The sequence below is a fragment of the Platalea leucorodia genome (assembly GCF_965183815.1).
Source record: "Platalea leucorodia genome assembly, chromosome: 1".
NCBI classification, from domain to species: Eukaryota; Metazoa; Chordata; class Aves; order Pelecaniformes; family Threskiornithidae; genus Platalea; species Platalea leucorodia.
The window spans coordinates 144,546,137-144,563,053 of NC_138823.1; the positions used below are offsets into that span (position 1 = coordinate 144,546,137).

The following is a 16,917-nucleotide window of genomic DNA, read 5'->3' on the forward strand; positions in this document are numbered from 1 at the left end:
TTTTTTTTTTTTTAAAAAAAAGAATACATCTTTAAGCAATAAGAAACACTAATACAATTATTTGTTGGTCTTTTGCTCTGATATTTGCATTTAAACAAAAATTACTCCCAGCTGGTAGCAGAACTATGTTAAAAATGATGATTTGTTAATGGAGTCGGACAACGACATTTATTTCATTAAGTATTTAGACTGAGAGAAGTGGCATGCATACTCAGTAGGTAGCTAGAAAGAAAGCAAAAGAAGTTGGAAAGTGAAGGATTTGGAACATAACACTATTTCGAGGGTAATATCTTCTGATACTCCTCAGCTTGAACATTAGTTGTTAAAGTTCTACTAAACACAAAGTATTTACGATCAAGCTTCTTCCCACTTTAGATCTTTGAGGTCTTTTCCTTTTTACCTCTATAATTTTGTACAGAAATCTCAGTTAATGCCTCCTGCATTTCGGGAGCTTCCACACAAGGGTGGATCAGCTCCACGGGTCAGAGAACATAAACACAGCTCAGCCAACGTCTGATTAATGATACCTATGGCACAGTTGTATTATATTGCACACGAAAGATACAGCAGTACAAGGGAAAAACCTGTAGGTGCTGTATCAGAGTGCTGGCATACAACACAGAAGGGATGTTAGAAGTATAATGAAATATTTGTCACTTTCTGTCCTCGGATGGCAAGAAACCGAAAGCAGAGACTTTGCCATCACAAGTAGTTTCCAAAAGGCGTTTGGGGTGCAGGTGTGTTATGGGGCACAACTCGGCAGTGCCGAAGCCGGAGGGAGTCCCACCAGTGGGGATCGAGGTGCCCCTGGCACCTCCGCGAGTCCAGTATGGAGGACGACCGGTCCCCACCCCTCGGTATTTCACCTATCGATCCGGCACACTGACAGGGAAAGTTCACTCGCGGCTACGGGAGCGTTTACGATACTGCTGCCACTATGGTTAGGGGGAGGAGAGGCCACAAGGCTCCGGCACCGCCTGGGCGCCCGCACGGCGGCTGCCCCCGGGCACCCCGCTGCCCTCCCCTGCCCCGGCGGCGGCAGCCACCCGCCGGCAACCTGACCCCCGCTCGCCCCTACGAAACGCCTTTAGCCACCCTCAGAGACCGACTGCGGTAGCTCGACGGGTCTCTGGTCTCCGCAGGACCTCCCCAAACTTCACGCGTGTTCTGCTTAGATGTCGGTCTCGACAGGTAGTTCACAACGCGCCGCAGCCAAACGCGCGCGTTCCTTTTTTTGCAGCCGAAAACAGAAGGTCGATGGCTCCCCTCCTCCGCGGCGTCAGAACCTTGGACAAGGCACTAAACCGCGACACCTGGAGCCGCCGCCGACACCGCGCCTTCCTTCCCCTCCAGCAGCCTCCAACTTTGCTGCAAGGCGCCTGAAATGAACCTGTCCGTCGGCCCGAGCCCGAGGCGCGGTCCACGGAGAACCGCGGCTAAAGGGCAACCCCCCTGCCTCACCGCGGAGAGCCCGCACCGCCTCCCCACCCCGTCCTCTCGGCCCCACGCCGGCAGCCGCCGCCGGAGAAACTTTTCCGAGCCGCCCGGCGAGGCAGCGCCCACGCCGGCCGCCCCGCAGAGCGGGACCGAGCCGGCGCCCACGCACGGCGAGCCCGGCGGGCCAACGCCGCCCCCCACGGGCCGCGCCGCGCCGCTGCGTGGGAACCCGCGGCCCCGCGCGCGCCCGGCCGCCCGCACCGCTCCTACCGTGCGGGGGGCAAGTGAGGGAGGGGGCGAGGAGGTGGCAGTTACCGGCGAGCGAGCGCCCTTCTTGCAGAGCGGTCCCCTGAAGACGCCTTTGATGCCGCGGTAGTGCCCGTTGCTGAGGTGCCGGGAGCTGATGACCAGGTAGCACGCCATGCGGGCCCCCCGGGCGGGCGAGCGGGGGGAGCGCCCCGGCCCCGCGGGCGGCGGGGGGGACGGCAGGCCGGCTCCTCCTCGGCGGCGGCGGCGGCGGCGGCGGTGCTATCCCCGCCGGAGCAGAAGCCCGCATGAAGGAGCGGGCGGAACCGCGGCAGCGATCTGCCCCCTCCCGTCTCATCCAGCGCCCGGGTTAGCGTTGCCAGCAGCAGGATGCACTGAAGGCGGCAGCAGCGGCGGCAGCCAGAGCGCATCTGAGGGAGCGCGGAGGCCAGTCCGCATGCTGCTCCGCGGGTAGGAGACGGGCCCGGGAAGAAGAAGGGCAGAGCGCAACTTGCCCAGTCCGCCGCTGCTACGGCCCCTTCCCTCCTTCCTCCTCCTCCTCAGACCAGGCCACCGGCAGCCGACACCCGGAGGGGAGTTTCGCGGCGGCAGCTCGAGCGGCGGCTGCTCCCCATGGCTCTTCCCTCCGCCGGGCTGGGTGGTGGATGCAGCCGGCCGCCGCGAAGAGCCCTCGCCGCCCCGGTCCTCCCGTGCCGCCGCTGCAGTCGGCGCCGCGCCTCGCCTCACCTCCGCCGGCGGGGGGGGGGGAGGCGGTGCGTGGTGCGAGGGGGGCGGAAGAGGGGTAGGGCCGGGGCGGGGGCGGCAGCCGGCCGGGGGCGGTGGCGAAGGGGGAGAGGAGGTTGCCCCTCGCCGCTCCCGGGAGGGGAGCGGGCCGCGGCCGGCAGCCCCGGGCGGAGCGGGCCGGGGAAGGGGGGAAGGCGGCGGGGCGCGCTGGCCGCCCTCCTCCTCCTCTTCGCCCAACTTTCCCGCCTTCGGTGGCGGGGAGGTAACCTCCCTTCTCCGCCGGCCTCTGGCTGCGCTTCCAGCTCTCCCCGCACCCCACCACCTCCCCTCCCCTCCGCTGCCCCGCAGGTTGTCCCCCGGCGGGGGCCGCGGCCGTTCCCCGCCCTCGGGGGTGCGGAGCGGGGCGGGGAACACCCTCCCGCGGCCGTGCCGGGGAGGTCAGCGGGCACCGTGCCCCCGCCGCCAGCCGCGGAGCTGGGTTAGCGGGAAACGTTGCTGCTCCGGTTCCGCTGCTGGCTGGAAGCGCAAATTCGCCCAGGACCGCGGCGAGGGCTGCGCGGCGCTGGCCAGGCTGCCTGGGCACCCCCCAGCTTGTGACTGTGCTTGTCTCGATCGTCCCCCCTGAAAGCTCGTGAATTTAGGTGTCTGGTGTCATTTACGACCTAAGTGATTTACACAGAATCGCAGGTACGAAATTCTTCCACCAGTGAATAGCTGAAACAGGTTGTTCTTTTCCCCTTCTGCCAGAGACAGGCGCGACGTCCCTCGGACCCGGCTGTGCACACTCAGCTTCTTTTCATCAGGTCACAAGTATTGTCTCTGCTCTGTTACCTACTAAGTCGATAAAAATAAATCAATAAATCACATGGCCTTAGTAGTCACCTACAGATCTTTCATTTCTTCTAAGTAGATTACTTTAAACTGTAGATAAGAATTATTTCAAACGTTTCATTTAATCCTGTAAAAGCCTATGTTTTCAGATATTTAGTGAATGGAACTGATAAGCCACACTCATTCTAATTTTAGCCTCTCAAGAGCTATCTTTCTATGAACCTAACGTAAATTAAAAAGAAAATCTCACAGAAGCCGTCGAACTGTATAGATAAAAAGGTCATGACAAACCAAATGCCATTTTTTTGGCTGTATATGTAAAATAGTGTTGTACAGTCTTCGTACAGAATGCTTCACATATAGTATAAACTTTGCTTATATGTGTGTATATGTACATCTATACAAATGGTCAGATCTATTATATATTTTATTAATAAATACAAAATGTTATAGAGAAAACAAAATGCATCTAAACGTGAAATATCCAAAGCTGGAAGTAACATATTAAGACCATCCTTATGTTAACCATAATACGGTGGGCATCAAATTAAGCTGGTAAAACCCAGGTGCTAAATAAATAAAAGGACTTGGCTCGCTGCATAATGTGTGGTTGAGCTGTGGGGCTCCTTGCCAAAGGGTGTTGTGAGTGACAGATTAAACAGTCACATGAATCAGCACAAATCAGAGTTTGGGGCCTGGGAGCAATACAGTGCCCACAACAGACCTGTGGAGGACTTTTCTGAAGTAAGAATTTACATTGGAAAGTGGCTTTTGAGAAATTACACGACCATACTGAAAAAAGTTATCTACTGTTAATTTGGTGCAAAAATGAGCTTTTATGATTTCCTCCTACAAGTCACAGTTGTGTGAGTGTCTTGAAATTTATTCTTGTTGGCATATGATTTATATATTTTGTTAACTACAAGTTCTTTCTGAAATTACTCCTCTTCAGTCCTGTTAAAGATAAAAGTATTAACTTCAGCTTGAATTTTGGTCTGCAGCTTGACTTTCTGACTCTGCACTGAATATGCAGTTCTGGAAGTAAAGACAAGTATCTTTTCTCTCTGGCAATGCAATGAACTTTCCAAAACATTGCTTCTCTGTGATGCAGCTGTTGTTTCTCAGAACAGAAAGAGAATTTACATCTCATCTCAACAACTTGCATAGAGGTCTCAGTGCTGTTTCTGTTGTGAAGAGACATGGAAAGTGCTTTGCTCCACGGAGCTGATGATGTTCTATTCCAAGGTGAGGAAGAGGGTACAGAAGACCCACACCATATGCATACAATAGAGATGCGTGTTTGTGTGTTGCAGCCATGCAGACAGACTGGCCAGTCCATGTCACCTGCAGAGGAGCTTCAGCACAAGCTGAAACTGTGCAAGAGCTTCACTGTAGACTAAGGGACAGTACTTTCCTCCTTAAACTTATAGAGTCTTCCACAGTTCATTTACTAAGATTGTATGAAAGGGAAATGATTTGCCCCAGAGTAGACAGCAGAGTACTCATTTTATCCTGCTGAGAAGGATGATGTGCTCAATTGACCCTGCTGTGAAAAGTAGAAGTCATTTTAGGCTCACTTCACTTTGCAAACTCAGGGGAATAGTTACTATGACCACCGATCTAATTTATAAACAATCTGTAGGACGCAAGCGTGAGAAAATGAGATTAAGAGTTGTCAAATGGAACGATTAGATATTAATTATAGCACTCCCTGAACATTCCACCAAGTCTCTGGAGATGCTGCACCTTCTTCTCTTTCATAACAGGTCATGTAGAAATATGAGCCTTAACTATTAGTAGTTTCATCTGGGTCCAATCCTTCAGTACCTTAGATCTCATAAAGAAATTTTCAGCTGAGCACAGTGGATGTAAAATACTACCTTTCAGAACATTATGCTTTCTTTGCAGAAGTGTTAGTGACTTTTCAAGATGCAAGGCAGTGGAGAAGCAGGTCAGCTGTCACTAAGAGATGATGATTAGAATAATGAAATGTTCTCCAGTTCATCTATCCTCTCAGGTTATACAGGTTTTTATCATTAATAAAGATTACTTAGCATTCATTGCCCCCCCGCCAAGTCTGTAAGCATTTTCTAATTACTTTTTGTAGGGATTGTCCTCATTGCACAATGTAATGTCAAACTAAAATACCCAGTCTAGCTCTAAAGCCACTTGTTCTGACATAAATATACTCTGAAAATCAGGCAGCAGAGAACCGTATCAATGCAGTCATATTACTTTTAATGGTTGAGCTAATTCTTATGCTTCTTTGCGGCATTAGACAGTATAGTATAGATGTCTAAAACCTTGTCTACACTGTGAATTTTATTTAAATTGTAATTCAAGCATTGTTCTTAATATGAGTTCCATCTGCACATAAAGTCCATTATACTGATATTCTCTGCTGTATAGGTAAAAACTACAGTTAGCATGATTTGCCAGCTGCTAACATAACCGTTCCTCCATGTGGATACAGGCTAGATCTGCTCAAGGGCCCCAGTCCTAAAATGTTTTCCACAATCCCCTTACTGTGCTCAGAAAGAACAAAGACATCCTTCCCCATGCCTCCAGGCATGAGAAAATTCAAAGAGTGTAAAGAATCTTCTGGCACTACACCTCTAGAAATTTTACTTTAGCAATCAAACAAGAACAGAGGGTGTGTAGACACACAGCTTGAATACTGTTTCATAGTCTGGTTATTCTCACTTGAGTTAGTTTAACATGAGACGTTTTCCAATGCAGAAGAACCCAAGTGAACCCTACAATAAGAATATACCATAACATACAGTAAGAACATACAGTAAGAAAATACACACAATACTTGTGTGATTTTTACAAGCGGTCTTCCTCACAGTACTGAGTGAGTGAGTGAGATCAACATCTTGGCAAGACAATTCAGATATAAAAACACACGATGAGGTTCCTGACATATAATAGCGATCAATGCCTTAGTACAGCTTTACAGTATATGTTATCTTCAGACACAATGAAGATTTTAAAGCTATAAATCAAGTCCTGGCAATATATGCAGATCTTTGGATTATAACTGCTTAACCTACATATTCATCCACCCTCAGTTCCTCTAACCCATCCACCCAGCCTCTAACTCTTCTCCGTTCTAGTGGTCCATAACAACAGCTGATTCCTCAGGGTTGACATGAAAAGCGAAGTCCTGCCTCACTGAAACCAATGACAGTTTTTGAGGTCAACAGAATCAAAGTTTCTCTAGAAACTTTCACCTCTTAAGTATCTTCACATATAGTAACAAACCATTACAAAAGCCTCGAATATACTATTACAACATTAGTTGTCCTATTATTCTACCTGAAGACATTATCTAGTATCCCCAAAGAGTCCTAATTCTTCGTAAATAAGAACCATATATTAGAAATAGTCAACATTTCTGTAGATCACATGAATAAATTTTAGGTTGAATGTTGATTTGTTTTTCTCAGTGCAGCATATATTTTGGGGAACATTTTGTAAAGTTTGATTCTTATTTAGAGTTCCTGGTGAATATAAAAATACAAGGTGAGCTGGACTGCCTAAAGCTTCTTTGTTTTGCTTTCAGTGAAATGGCAACTTCAAATCTCTGCTCTTTTATTCCTGAATCTTAAAAGACACCAATTACATTTTTTCCTGAAGTAAGTATTAGTAAAAGCTTCATTATATCTGTCTTTATTTCTTAATTAATTTAGAATATTTTAGTCCTTCCCTACTTTATTCCATTTGAAGTAAACATAATACTGCTTATCCAAACATTTTTAATCCCAGGCTGCCTCTTTTAATCTAAATAATAGTTACATTCCTCTTGTGAATCACTTATGTAAGCAGCTTTCTATTACCCAAAACTTGAATCTGTCAAGGTTTATACACTTGAAGCATTGATGGCTAAGTTATTCTACTCTCTAGTCCGTGCAGAATCAATGACACCATTTTACTTTGGATGGAGCTTTTTGGAATGTCTAAGTGCTGAACAATCACTTTATAGTCTACAGTTTGCTATTAATTGTGTAGCCAGCAAATACAGCAGTCTTCATGATGATCAAACCAAAGTGTGTGTGTATACATCAATGAAGAGTGGTAAATCATGCCCCACTTTTTGTATAGGCTCATGCTCCACTGGTTTTAAGAAAGTCATATAGTTGAACAAGAACCTCATTCAAATAATTCATCCTTAGTCTAACTTTTCTTTGATATATCTCTTATGTGACATTCAGCAACCTCTCTGCATTACTTTTTCACTAAAAAAGACAATATAATATTTCCTTCAGAGTTATTGTGAAAATTACTCAATAATGTAACAACAGTCATAACGGAAAATGTTAAGTATTACTAGGTGATATTGGAGAAGACTGCTGATTTCATAATCAGTTAAAAATATGCAAGAAATCTATTATTTTCAGAAGGTTGCTGGACATGCCATTTACTTAAATTAATGGGTCAGTAAAACAAATAGAACTTTAATCTTGTATTAACAAGAGCTCAATACTTCCAGAGTGTGTGTCCAATGATGTAAAGATATCTTCTATTTTCTATTCAGAAATAATATTCACTGGTTTCTTCTTACCTAAAGTAAGATGGACATAGAAAGAATAATGGCAGGTAGCCACTGATATGAAAATTATATCTCAGAGCTCCAATTCTATTTTAGTAGCAAATCCTTTTTTTCAGGAAGATGATATATGAAAGAGATGAAGGTGTAGCAGTGTTTTCATACAGTTGCCAATTTATTATGTTTGCATAAATATTTAATACATCAGTCTCTTTCTAAAGGAAGAATATGGTTTGCATTTCAAGTCTTGTAGTTTTCTTACATTTTCTTACTGCTAAATCCCGCCAAAACTTTAATTACTTGCTGGACATCCACAAGAGAGGTGATTTACGTTTTTCATTGCTCATCGATGGTCATCAGGCTGATCTCCTGGGGTTAGCACTATATGCGCTAGTGGCCTTAATATCTCAAAGGTGAGTAAAGTTATTGTATTTTATTATTAGGAACCAGAATTGAATATTAGCTGGAGAACAGCTATTTTAAAATTACTTTAAAAGAATGTAAAGAGAAGGAAAATATTGCTTAAGCTCTCCATAGATGGCCATGATATCCACAGATAGCCAGAGAGGCTGTCAGCATATGTTTCAGTCACAGATACGTTAATTTCAATAACCAACATAACCACATCTGTCAATCCCGTTTCCTACTCACACTCATTTGTTTCAAGGAGTGCTCCAAGGACAACCATAATGAAGCAGCCTAGGAACAGGAGAGGACTCCCATTGCAAAGGAATGATGAAAGCAACTTCTATCATGTAGATTTTTCCATTGGTAGAGTAAGGCATCTCCTTTCTCTTAGTATTACCTGCAATGGTAGCTTATCTCACATTGCCTGAAGGAACATAATTACATGCTTGCACTCACTGTGTGCTAATACACACAACACCTACAGTGACTTCCATAGGGTGCTGATTTTGGCTGGGATAGTGTTAATTTTCTTCACAGTAGCTAGTATGGGGCTATGTTTTGGATTTGTGCTGAAAACAGTGTTGCTAATACAAGGATGTTTTCGTTACTGCTGAGCAGTGCTTACACAGAGTCAAGGCCTTTTCTGCTTCTCACCCCACCCCACCAGCGAGGAGGCTGGGGGTGCACAAGAAGTTGGAAGGGGACACAGCTGCGACAGCTGACCCCAACTGACCAAAGGGCTATTCCATACCATATGACGTCATGCTCAGCATATAAAGCTGGCAGAAGAAGAAAGAAGGGGAAGGGGCGTTCAAAGTGATGGCTTTTGTCTTCCTAAGTAACTGTTACATGTGATGGAGCCCTGCTTTCCTGGAGATGGCTGAACACCTGCATGCCGATGGGAAGTAGTGAATGAATTCCTTGTTTTGCTCTGCTTGCATGCACAGTTTTTGCTTTACCTATTAAACTGTCTTTATCTCAACCCATAAGTTTTCTCACTTTTACCTTTCCAATTCTCTCCCCCATCCCACCGCAGGGGAGTGAGCGAGTGGCTGTGTGGTGCTTAGTTGCTGGCTGGGGTTAAACCATGACACAGACAATTTCAGCTTGACAAGTTGGGATCACCCTTTTTGTCTTGCACTAGCATTGCCATAAGGCACCCATAGACTCTCAGCACATATATGTAGGTTTTTTTCTGGCTACATCTTCAGCCTTTGAGGCTTATTAATTGGCATAAGATCACATACATTTTACAAAGGACTCTCAAGCCAAGTTTGTCAGAAAAGAAGTCATGTTACTTTTTACAAAGTGAATGAGAATTCAGCTTGAGAAAAGAGAGTGTTGAGGGGGAATGCTTGAAATGTCGCACAAGCTGGATAAAGATCATTGACCTGGGAACTCTATATACTCAGGTCATAAGAAAGAAATTGCAAGTACATACAGATAATTTCTGTGTGGAGAGGGCCGCTTAGTATGGTAGTTCACTAAGCCCCTCCAGATAGAAAATGGCAAGGAGAAAACAAGTCTTTTGTATAACTTGAGAAGAAATAAAAGAATGTAAAGTCTGTCGAAGTGCCAGCAATAAAATGCATTTTAAATATATGTATATATATTTTATATAAATATATATACACATTACATATATATCATTTTTATATAGATATAAATGTGCTTGGTGTCCATATATTAATGGAATAATATAGAAATGCATATTTAAATGCTTAAAATCTCAGCACCTGTACCAATTTATTTCCTGTGCTGTTTTTTCATTTTTACCCACTTCAGTGAAGTGACCATTTTTTATTTTTTTTTTTAGGAAACTCAACAACAGGGAGGTGATTTAGCAATCTTCAGCAAAGCACCACAGAACTCAAGTCTGAGATGTTTACACCCATTTAAACCACTGTACTACCTAAGCTATCTCAGATCTGCTCGTTTCCGTGGAAGTTTTTATTATGCACTACCACGAGATCACCGTGTTAGTTTTGAATGTATCCTCTTGCCAGCATTTCATCATCTGTCCACATTAATACTTTGGCAGACAACCTTTAAAAAGACTTTACAAGGAAAGATATGAAAGGCACAGGAGAAATTTCAAACTGACAGCAGCATTTGTCAGCTGGTATCCTCGACTTCAGATGTTTACTGAACATGGAGTCCTTCGCAATATTAGGTGTCTATGAAACAATAGTTCTTTTTAAGACTGACACCTACATACTTTCTCTAAAACAGACAAGTATACTAAGAGTTTTTGGAGTGGATTATGGCCTAGTTTTGTTCCTTAACAGGTTAAAACATTTCAAACATTTTGTAAATGCCATTCAAGTCATGGCAAAATTTCCTTGTACCTTGAAGAAAATTCAGAATACTGTTGTAATGACTCAAATTTCAGTGAAAATTAATAACAGAAAAAGGAAATGTGCAATAAAATCTAAAGGTGAAAGTCATTCCCAAATAAAAGCTGTCACAAGAATCAGACAGCTCCTACCCCTGCCTTGATATCTCCTAAAATGTGCTTAAGTGGTTCATGGGCTTGCTGGCATCTGCACAGGTGTGGATTTCATCTGATTTCATCTGACGTATGGTATTGTAGCAACTTGCTTATAGCCAAAAATGTCACAGTTTTCTGTGCAGAAATAAAATAGATGTTTGTTTCAAATATAAATTCAGTCTCTATTTTTGCAGTCATTTTGTGTTCTAATTATAACAATCTAATTTGTAAACAACACATGCTGAGGTTTTGACAGTGAATTTCTGATGAAACAGAGTACAAATTTTAATTACATACAGTTCTAATACAGTGAGCACTGCAGCATTTCTGTCATCTTTGAAATGGTAACAAAATGTAAAAAAAAAAGTTTTTGAAATATGAGCATGAAGGTAATGAGATCAATAAATGTCAGCTAGAAAAAGTAATCACAACTCTAGAGACTCACTAACCTTTCTACAAATTCCAGAAATAATAGACTATCTTGGATGAAGAATTCTGTGACAATGAGAAACAGATACAATTATAAGGGGGAAGCGAGCCAAAGACTGCTGAATAATACCAAAAGCATTGTCTTTTTAGGTAAATAAGAGAAAACCATCAATAATTTTGCTTTTCCTCCTGTGATCTTCACCAACACACTTGCTGCGCACGTTCTGATTTTGCGAGCAAAGTATAATAAAAACACATATGTAAACCTAGAGTTAAAATACTAAATACGGCATAAAGTGCAGTAAGAGATAATGGTTTTCCAGACTGATGGCTTGATCCTTCTCTCAGGCAGACAGAAATGTTAGAACATTAATTGACCTCCATATAAATGCCAGATACTTAACACTCCCAAGATTTGGTGGTGTTCTACATATAATTTATGCAAACCCAGACCTTAAAGATGAATTAATTCAAGACAAGAAACTGTGTGCCATGTTTTAATGCCCCATGGTAGAATCTAACTTTTGTAAGAGAAAACATATTTCATATGCACAGTGTTAGATTAAGTAATATTTAAAATGGTAATGTTGCTTTGGTTTTTTGTTTGTTTGTTTGTTTTTTTAATTAAAAGTGCAAGAGGCATTGAACCTGAGGTGAAAATGGAAGGGAATAAAATATTTTGTCAAGCCTATGCAGATGGGCAATAATTTTTTTTGAATGAAGCATACAATTTTCCTGAAAACTTATTAGCATTTTATGAAGGATATGTAAAATTCACCAAGGATTTATGTACATAACAAACGGATTTTAGGGAAATTGACTTTAAAGAAGAGGGGTAGAGATATCATGGAAATTAATTGTTATTTTATCATCAAAGTTGGATTTGTTGTGGTTTTTTTTTTTTGCCCCAGCATTGACTGAACCTTTTTGGGTGTAGATATCAAAAAAGGATGGGCAGAGATTGAGATCCAATCATTAGAGTCCACTCAGTGTTTGCAGGCAAAGATGTGCAATTTTTTAAATTATGATTTGCAAATGGTAACACAGGCATAAAACCAGTTAGAGATATTAGCAGTTTACATTTCATCTTTCAAGTGCTAATCTAAAGTAATAAATGCAAAAGGGCTTCATACAGAACATACAAAATATTATAGTATCACCATTAACTTTTATGATCAATAGTTTCTACTTTCTATCATTCTGTATGTCCTGTTGAAATAAAAGGAACTGAAGAACTAAGGTGATATTTTTTAAATTCTTCAAATGTCTAATTCCACACATATATATTTTCCCCTTTTCTTTGCTTCAGACTACTTTTGTGAGCAGAATTGTTCATATATGTACATGTATGTAAAACATTCTTTATACGTAACATTTTACATATATATAGGTATATAACATTTGGCAGGACTGGTGTTCCTGGAGGGAGGTAGCTCTGCAGCTAGTGTGCAACCCAACATAAAGTAGCAGGTTGCTGTGATGAAACCCTTTTGTTTTCAGCACAGAGCTAGAGAAATGAATATTCTGAAAGCTGAGTCAATACATTCTGCAAACCTGTAAGCATTATTCCAAAAATAAACACACTAAATTTCTCCTCAACTTACCTGCTTTTCACATGTGTTCATGGAGTGTGCCTAGCCCAAGGGTCCTTACGCTGCAGTGATTTTTGATTGACAGAAAGTCCTAATCCAGCTACCATATTTAACCCATTTCCTCCGGAGTCTGAGTTTTAAAATAATGCATCAAAAGCCATAGCCATGGCTGACAAAGGCAAGACACCCACTGATTGCTAGAGGTACTTCAAGTCTAATATCAGTTGCTATTGCTAATTCATGAAAACACATACATCCTGTCTAGCTAGGAATGTGACTGAAAAGGCTTGTGGAACATTCTTCTTTTCTGGATTTCACATCACCTCATGCTTAGTAAATATTATCAGCTTCCTTCTTGAGACACTCTGGTGGTTGTTGAGGGCCACTCCAGGAGCACAAACTGGATTTCAAGTCAGTTCAGTTGACCAGGACTTAGCATAAAAGTGCTGCAGCACCGGGAGTGTAGAAGAACTGCAGAAAAGGATGTGGAGAGGAGCTTCTCTTCTCTAGCCACCCATGACTGTGGGAACAGCCATGGATACGTGGATGTACGTTAGATCACTCACAAGTCTGTGTAGCTTCGGAAGTTGCTGCTATGTTAAGAGAGCATCTATGTGTGTGGATGACACAGGAGCAGCCCAAATCCAGCAGCAGTTGCTGGAATCACGCTGAATCTAGGTAAGCAAGAAGCTTTCAGATTTCAGAAATACAGAAAGGGTATGTGCCAATTATAATGCTGTTGTTTGTGTTCCATCACGCTGAGATGCCGACACTCAAACAGGAGCTGTATAAATGGGGACCATTGTATGCAGCTATGGATAGCAAGCTACGTTTAAGGATAAAAATCTTTTTAGCCTATGATTTTGAATGAAGTGAGTTTCAGTCAAATCAATTTTTGCCTGTAAATGCTTTTCTGTGGCACACCCTTCCTCACACAGGATTGCTCAGAGTAGTCTAAAGAAAAGCCAGCTGCAGAGAGCTGCGGAAGGATCTTGCAGGTGACAGGGCAGTAAAGTGCCAGATGAAACTCAATGTCAATAAACACAGAATAACATGTATGGGAAAAATAACTCAAACTATACATCCATGATGTTGGTTAATTACCTATTGCCACTCACGGAAGAAATGTTAAAGTTCCTGGACAGGGTTATCCAAAAATGCCAGCTCATTGCTCAGCAACGGTCAAAAATGCCACTCAAATGTTAGCAACTGCTAGGAAAGCATTGAAGAACAAAACAGAAAACATTTCAACACACTCTGCTCTGAAAGCAAAGGTGAAATAGACTGGGACTGGAGAAGCAGGAATGGTGCACGAGCCGAGCTGCGAATTAGTCTTTCCAATTTCTCAATATGCAAGAAGTAGAACAAAAACATTATGAGGAAGCAAGCTTAAAGCAAGCAAACAGAGTTTCATTGCATAATCCGTCATCAGATTATGAATTAATTGCTACAGGAGGTTTGTCAGCAAAAAATATAAATGGACTACATTCCTTTCCTGCTATTGAAGAGAAATGTTGAAATGCACCTTCAAAGTTAAGAAGTCCCTAAACTACTGATTTGCTAGAGTAGTAGCTCATAAGAGAACAAGGACAAGTTTAAATTTTCTTGGTTTATGGTACTTTTCTCTGCTGACCATTGTCAGAGAGAAGATATTGGACAGCTCAGCACAGAAGTTTTTATGTTCTTAAATTACAATGCAGCTATAATTTCTGGTCCAGATTATGTTCCACGACAAAAACAACCTCCCACAGCCAGGACACAGTAACCCCATGCAACAGCACAGACTGGAGACCAGTAAGTTGAAAGGAGCTCTCCAGAAAAGGACCTGAGGGTCCTAGCAAGGCAAGCTGAATTGAGTCATCAGTGTGTCGCTGTGGCGATGAAGCCTAACAGCATACTTCTCTCCTAGCAAGATTGTAATCAACAGGTCAATGGATGTGATTAATTCCTTCTGCTCTGCACTTGTGAGACCACACCTGAGTACTGTGCCCGGTTTTGAGCTCCCCAGAATAAGCAAGAATTTAATACACTGGAGTAAATCCAAGACAGTTACGGCACTGTAGCACACTGGACACAAGGAGAGGGTGAGGGAGCTGGGTACGTTGATGTTAATTATTTAGAGCTGTCCTGTAAAACAGAGTGCTGCTGCAATACCAGGGTAGAAAGTGGAAGGAACTTCATATTTGGCATCTAGATGACTTGCTTGCTAAATGTCTCACTTTCTGCAGTCACAGCACACAGCATCTCAGTGATAGAAAACCAGAAAGACCAATGGAAACATAGAAGGAAAAAGTAATGCACCTTGAAATTAGACTTCCATCTGATAGCCCAGTGTAGGTGTCTGAGCTGTGCTTGGTGGCTACCAAGACTGCAGACGGGGACCAGCCATCGACTAGGTTTTGCACAGTACCAGTCATGATGGATCTTTTCTTGAGCTTGAAAAACAATTCTTTTTTCGGATTAAATTTGTAAATTATAAACTTTAATTTTAAACCCAAAACACACACACGCGCGCGCGCGTGCGTGTTCACGCTCCTAGTCAACCGTGGCAGTGGAAAATTTCTGCTTTGATGTTTTAGCTTCAAGAAAAAACCTTTACAATTGCAATGGAAAGATGATAATTGAAAGCTTCCTCCATGACAGGTATTTATAAACCTTGAAAATTCTCAGTGCCTAAATACCGCTATTCATTGATAGCATTAGCTCTCACTTCACAGAAGCACAGTACCTCCCTGACTCCTTAGGGGAAGACAAGTTCCTCCTGCTGTCAGCCTGTGAGAAACAAGGTTTCTGCATGGACAAAGATGACTGTCCCAGCTGACAAGTGCAAGATGGAGGCAGAGAGAAATCACACTAAAACAAACTCCCTGAAGGACCTAGAGCCAAGTTCAAATCTGGATAGATCTATATTATTGTAATTTTTTCAGAGGTACTTTTTGGCAGATAGCATTAAGGAAGATCTATTTCTCAAGTTTACCACAAGATGGAGGTGCTGTAACTCAGAATCATTCATTAAGTGATCAGGAAAATGGTGGGTGTTGTAACAACGGGCGCTGTAAAATTTTATGGACATATTTAAGAAAGTAATAAAAATAATTGTATGCAACTGTGCCATATTATTTTATTAATTTACTTTAAACAAATTGTGTAATGACATAGCCAACCATCTCTGAACCAGCATTATTTCAAAATGCAGCAGCTTCAGATTTGCATTTGAATTACTGAATGCTGCAGATACTATTCTGAATCATATATCCATGGGAGGTGGAGATGACAGATAATGTAAGTTCTCCAAAAGCATCCAAAGTGATGGTTGTCAGAGTCAGATTGGTGTCACCTTCTTGGACATATTATCCTGAAATGATCTTTTCCTAAATTGAGCCTTCTGGAGCTTGGTACCAACCAAAAGAGACGATAAAGGATGTTTTTGTCTGTAACTAACATAGGTCTGATTGTTCCAACAGGCATTCACTCTGACCTCCATCAGAAGATCCAGGATGGTGTTTGCCATCAAAAAGCCTTGAAACTGCTTATTAAGTCATGATTATAGTACAGTTCACTTGCTTGTAATAAATGTTGTTGAAGCAGAGACAAGTAAGGGAGCCCTCATTCGGGCTTTCTCCACAAACCCAGCAGATCATGGAGGTGAGCTGTTCCTCTCCTCCAAAAGCTTTGTCTTATGAGTCTGCATGGATAGGTTCTTGCCCTGTGCTTTCTTCTTCTTTTATTTAAAACTTCAAAGGGAAAAGGTTAAACCTTTTCTGCTGCTGCTCCATTTTTTTCTCACACATCTTCTTTGCCACTGGTTATGTTGCTGTTTTAAGGAGAATTTGAAACATAAGTGAAATTGGTTGGTCCAGGTTTTATTACAATAACACAGAAATGGAACCAGCAGAAAAGAGAGCACTATGGAGACCTAAATTTTGATACTTGCGTACCAGTTGGATACTTTTGATGTTCAGTGAAGCTATATTTGCATTGCACAAGTACGACAATACGGAGAAGTGAATCTCTTTAGATGTGCTCCTAAGCTATGGAGAAACACCCTCTCTAGGTCCCACTATGCAAATACTGCCTTCACCTGCACATCACCCCTTTCCTGCTCAGATCAACCACACCCCATGATCTACTGGTTGCACAGTTCACGCAACCACAGTTTACTTGGTTTTAGTCAGATTAATTTAAAC

At 42.6% G+C, this 16,917-nt stretch overlaps 1 protein-coding gene across 1 annotated transcript in view; it reads right to left on the reverse strand.

The window, feature by feature from the left end:
- ZNF804B (zinc finger protein 804B) overlaps positions 1-2,114 on the reverse strand; it is a gene marked incomplete at its 3' end in the record, with an annotated part of 244,007 nt that extends 241,893 nt beyond the window's left edge. The window contains exon 1 of the mRNA XM_082337931.1: positions 1,753-2,114. Within this exon, the coding sequence (XP_082194057.1) occupies positions 1,753-1,860 (108 nt within the window). The 5' untranslated portion in view covers positions 1,861-2,114. The remainder of the gene's footprint in view (positions 1-1,752) is intronic.
- Between the last annotated feature and the right edge of the window lie 14,803 nt (positions 2,115-16,917).